The following is a 6,000-nucleotide window of genomic DNA, read 5'->3' on the forward strand; positions in this document are numbered from 1 at the left end:
ATGAGTTGGAGCTCAATGATTTGTTCATAAGCTTCTCGTTTATTTGTTCAAGATTTTTGCTCACGATCTACTCGTTAATTTTGTTCATGAATGTTGCTTGCGAACAACTCATTAATCATTTTCATTTGAATTTTTTTAACACAAATCAACATAGTTTTGAAACCTATAAAACTAAAAATTCACATAAAACTATATATTTTTTTACATTTCCCACTTTATAGAAATAATAAAAATGGATAAAACATGGAAACGGACACAGAAACTCACACAAATCAACATAGTTTTGATCTATAAAACTAAAAGTTCACATAAACCTACATGTTTTTACATTTCTCACTTTATAGAAATAATAAAACGGACAAAACATGGAAACGGACACATAACTGAAAACTCGCACGGGTAACGTTATTTCTAAAGCATAAACTTTGTAAAATAGCCTCCTACAAACGAAAACAGACACAAATATAAAATGAACACAGGCACGAAACGTGAAAACGATACTAAAGTGACGTCGAAACGGACATAATTGGAAACTCACACATGAAACAATATTTCTAAAACATAACCGTTATAAAATAGCCTGAAACAGATTTGAAACGGATACGAATACAAATGCTACTAAATAGGAGTGTCCATGCAACATAGTTCATCTCAAACTTTAATCACAGTTGGTGTATTTTAACATTCATGAGCAAGAAAGATAACATTTTGATTTCACATCTATTCTCATCAAATTTCAAATAAATAAAAGTGCATTTTTTTTTAAATTGTGGAAAGTAAATGAGAACCCATTTTGGTGAAATCGCCTCTCTCCAATTATGTAAATCCAACACTCAAATGGTCAGCGTTGGAGACGCTCAGCATTGACAATTTGGATCGATTTTTGACGTAAACGATATTTTTTCTTAATTATAAATCTATTATTTTTTCTCCACATGTATGTCATGATATCATTCAGTTATAAATCAAAAACATGTAAAGTAATATTAATCAATGTCATATATACATATTTTTTTCCGTTACACTGATTATCTCCCATAAAGTGGTATATAGTATTATTTTAATTCCTTATAAAATTTCTCTGTAAAAACACACAATATCGTTTTCATTTCATTTTGTTCGAATTTTTACCATATCATCTGTATCTCTAGGAAGAAAATAATTAAAACTCGAATATTTTATAAATTTAAAGACATTTCATTTCTAGGGTAAACTACACCAATGGTATCTGAACTTTACCTAGTTTACACTTTGGTACCTAGATTACATTTTGTCCCAAAAATATACTTGAAGTAACGATGACCGGACAATTTAGTATATTTTTACCGGTTATGACCGGTCAACGCGAGTTTCATGAGTTAATTACATTAATGGTACTCGAACTTTACCATAATTCACACTACGGTACCTGAATTTTATTTTATCCTAAAAACATAACACAAGTAAAGGTGGCTGAAAGGTTTAGTTCATTTGATCGGTTAGTGACCGGGTAACATGAACTAAACATTGGTACTCACTATACACTCAATTAACATAAAATTATAATATTGTCATTTATGAGCTAAATTACAGTATTATAATTTTATGTTAATTCAGTGTATGATGGGTCTCAATTTTTAATTTAAAATGGTCAAACTCGGGTTGATCAATCACTGATCGGTCAAATATACTAAAATATTGAGTCATCTTTACTTGAAGTGTATTTTTTGGACAAAATGAAATCTAGGTACCAAAATGTGAATTCGGGTAAAATTCAGGTACCATCAGTGTAATTTACTCGTCAAAATCGCATTGACCGGCCATTTACCGGTAAAATATACTTAATTGTCCGGTCATCGTTACTTCGGGTATATTTTTGAGACAAAATGTAATCTAGGTACCAAAGTGTGAATTAGGGTAAAGTTCATGTACCATTGGTGTAATTTACTCTTCATTTCTAAGGGTAGCCAAAACATAAAATTACACTTAAAAAATACATATCTTCAGTTAAATTGTGCTTAAAATTACACCATCAAATAAACGTTAATTTAAACTTGCATTTTTCAAATTCGTTCCTTCTAAATTTATAACTTATCATTGTTCTTTTCTTCTATATAATATTGTAACAGTTTCATATTATGTTTTTTTGAAAGTAACATTGGTATTATAATACATGCTTTGATTAAATTTCATTTAATCAAATAATAATAACGGTAATTCATAGTTTCTATACTATCAAGCCTTATTAATATTGTAAACGTAAAATTTACATTATTATAATATCAAAGCCCAAATAAAAAAATCGTTCAAAATTTAAATAATGATCCGAACAACTTTAACTATACGGTATAAACTATCATAAAAAAAATGTATATACAAAACCAAAAAACATAAACTAATGTAGTAAATACCTATCCAATTATAACAATGTACTATGTTTATATACAGTTTCGGTTTTCACTAAATACATCTAAACTCCGAACAAAATTATCCCAATGAGAATACTACTGCAAAGGCTCTAGACAACTCTCTGCCAAGAAGATGCGGACTTAACTTTAAATCTATCCTCCAAATCAGAAATGATAATTTTTAGAGAAGAAATCTTTAGTTGTAGAAGATGCTTCTTTGAATCTTCCGTCACCATCTCTGAAAGTTTCAATAATCGTTGCACTACTAAATCAGTCGTCGTCGTCGTCATCTTATCGATTTCAGCAATTTCTTGTTCCAGTTTTGCTTTTCTTGCATCAGAATCTGCAACTGAAGTTTGATATCTCTTCGATCGATTGTCGAGCTGTTCTTTCTGTTCTTTGAGAACCCACAACTCGTTAACACGATCAGCCATTACCTTAACATCGAATCCAATCACTTCAAGCATGGCAAGAGCATCCACATAGCTGTCAAAACGACTTCTTGGATCGTCAATCTGTAACTTGGTTACCTTCTCCGCCATGGAAGCAAATGTCAGCATAAGACCGAAAGCTGATCCTTTGCGAGTCTCCTCGTTGCTATCCGATAAGAAACTAAAGTGTGGGTTCTGTGGTAGGATTCTGAAGATTTCTAGAGCATCAATGTGCTTCCACATATATAAGCTTTTCACGAAAGGCTGCTCATTCGTCGTGTCATCTACAGCAGCAAAACATCGGTTTTTCAATAAGTAAAACGAAACTAACACGCATCAGGTAAATATATGTGCAATGTGCTTACCTGCAGTAGGAATCTGATACCCCGGAACTTCAGCACTCGGTTCTCTTTTCCTCTTTTTCGATGACTCTGTCATTCCATCTTCCGATAGAGCTTCTTGTCGATGAGGACCCTGCATTCATAAACAAAAGCAATCATATCAATTTTTTTTGAAACTAATAGATATTCAAGAAGGATTGGATTGCCTGAGGTGTGCGGGAGCACTTACAGGACTAGTTTTGGGTGCTGGGATCTTGAGGTTTGTACTTGCTAATGTTGCACAGGAAGGGCTTGAATCCCATACCGGATTCTTCCTCGACTTCTTAACAGAAGATTTATCCTCAGCATGATTGTCTGCTGTGCTTGAATCCACAAATAAGGAAAAATCTGCTGATTGTTCATCAGCATGAGTTCTGCTCGGTAATACCTGAAACAAAGCCAAGTTTCTCAGTTGTCTAGATATAATTATGCTAAAGCAAATTATACAAATAATGCAAAAATCCAATGAGTTCCGTTCTGTTCATTATTTTCACTAGGGGTAGAGGTGTAAACTAGCCGAGTCAGTATTGGCTTGTTAATATCTCGACCCTAGCTCTCTCAAATCGAGATTTGAGAGAATCTGTCCGAGTTTAACCGAGCCGAACTTCAGATTCATTAGTGCTTGAACTGATCTCGACTCGAATAAAACTCTATCGAACAGTTTGTGAACTACCAAAACCAGAAAGACATAAATCGTGAGAGCAGTTGGCATTACAACCTATATCAAATATAACAGATGCAATTAAACCTTTCTTTCCAAATGAGCAGAAGCAGAGATCAAGAAGCATAAAGCCAAAAGGAAAAACATGTCATATATTCCACCTAATCAAGCTGCTGGATCCTTGACCTTGAATACATAATACATAATAAAAAAAAGGCGGCCCAGTGCATTACGTGTCCCTAAGCGAGGGTCCGGGGAGGGGTCTCACCACAAGGGTGCCCTGGAGCAAACCTTCCCCTGTCAATTTTTGACAAGAGGCCGCTCCTAGAACGGGAACCCATGACCTCTCCGTCACACTACAACAAGGTTTTAACAGAATAAAATTCTAATTGCCATTTCATTTCAGGATGGATCAGTCTCAGATTTAGGATGAAGCTTCCTTAAGATCAGAGATCAGAATTCAAAGTTCCATCAAAGAAGAAGCAGAATTCAAAGAACAAACATGATACTGACAAGTGCAAATGTTGCTTCATTCAAAGGAGCAAAGTTTGAAATGGGTCTGACCAAAAAAAGAAAACCTAATCTTCTCATTATGAGAAAAAGAAATGAACAAACCACCTTAAAAATTGATCTCCGCAGAGTGGAATCGCTCCCAACGGGAACGGCCAAGGAAACCTGCAAAATACAATATTATATCAACTTCATCAAAAATCAACACTTGCAAGAGTCTATCAGACATGAGTCCATCAAAAATCAAATTGAAACCTCAGAAAATCTCCATTAAAATTGAATGGTTCAAATGAGTTTGAAACCACCAATTAGATTACACGCAAATGAAATTGCAAATTTAAGATAGAAAATTCACCTTTTGTTTACGGCTTCGAATCCATTTTCTCCCAATCCAATCATGGTGAAACCTCAAAGCATTTCCATTATAATTGAATACATCACTTGGATTTTCAAATTCCACACTATACCTTCTCCTTAACTTCCCCCAACACATTCGCAACTCAACATTCCTCACCACTCCTTTCCACCACCCGTCGCGATGAAACACATCAACGACGTCGTCCACCTCATATATCTGATCAGCCTCAGACGGCGGAGGAAGAGGCCTGATGAAAGAAAGGTCGACAGTCTCTTTCAACAGCTCATTCGAATCCTTCTCGGAAACTAAATTCTTGTATTGGATTAAGAGTTTACGTTTCCGATTGAGATACGATTTGAGGATTTTAGCTTCGAACCAAGCTCCTTTAAACCCTTCTTCATCGCTGGTTACCTCCATGAGTGAATGGACGGCTAAAAATGGAAATTTCTTCTTCCTTTGCTCTTTGCCAATGTTCGGTGTGGATTTGGGACGTTGAGGGTCTGTTCTTCCCATCGGTGCCGGAAGAGAGGGAAGAAGATCGATGTCGGAAGAGAGGAAGAAGAAGAAGATCAGTAAAAACGCTGCTTTGCTTTACTCTAATGGTAAGTGAGTGAATTATGCCTAAGTTTTCCACTTATTTTTCTTATATAATAGCTTGAATATATAAACGTTTAGCCGTTACATGTAATTAAGAATCGTTAATTTCTTTTTTTTGGTAGAAGAATCGTTAATTTCTTAATTGCATTGTTTGTTGAATATATAAACGTTTAGCTGAATACTTAGTATTACATATAATTAAGAATCATTAATTTCTTAATTGCACTGTTTATTGAATATATAAACGTTTAGTCGAATACTTAGCGTTACATGTAATTAAGAATCATTAATTTCTTAATTGCACTATTTGTTGAATATATAAACGTTTAGCCGAATACTTAGCGTTACAGGTAATTAAGAATCATTAATTTCTTAATTGCATTGTTTGTTGAATATATAAACGTTTAGCCGAATACTTAGCGTTACATGTAATTAAGAATCATTAATTTCTTAATTGCACTGTTTGTTGAATATATAAACGTTTAGTCGAATATTTAGCGTTACATGTAATTAAGAATCATTAATTTCTATGTTTTTCTCTCCTTCTTTCATTAGAGAAGTTTTCTCCTTCTCATGGGAGCTATGGTTTTCTCCTTCTCGTGGGAGCTACGGCTTGTGGTTTGGTTATTTTGAGGTTTGTTTTCTCTCTCTCAGAACTGTCTTCTCTCTCTCAGAT

The 6,000-nt window shown here is 34.1% G+C and overlaps 1 protein-coding gene across 1 annotated transcript; it reads right to left on the reverse strand.

Moving 5' to 3' along the window:
• Nucleotides 1-2,280: 2,280 nt before the first annotated feature.
• LOC136206198 (DUF724 domain-containing protein 8-like) lies at nt 2,281-5,338 on the reverse strand. Its single transcript, XM_065997160.1, has 5 exons — nt 4,725-5,338; nt 4,478-4,534; nt 3,389-3,586; nt 3,184-3,292; nt 2,281-3,102 (listed from the first exon to the last, which is right to left on the reverse strand). Exons 1-5 carry the CDS (start codon nt 5,238-5,240, stop codon nt 2,498-2,500), a joined length of 1,485 nt encoding a protein of 494 aa, XP_065853232.1. The 5' UTR covers nt 5,241-5,338; the 3' UTR covers nt 2,281-2,497.
• Between the last annotated feature and the right edge of the window lie 662 nt (nt 5,339-6,000).

The sequence above is a fragment of the Euphorbia lathyris genome, chromosome 9 (assembly GCF_963576675.1).
Source record: "Euphorbia lathyris chromosome 9, ddEupLath1.1, whole genome shotgun sequence".
In the NCBI taxonomy this organism is placed as follows: Eukaryota; Viridiplantae; Streptophyta; class Magnoliopsida; order Malpighiales; family Euphorbiaceae; genus Euphorbia; species Euphorbia lathyris.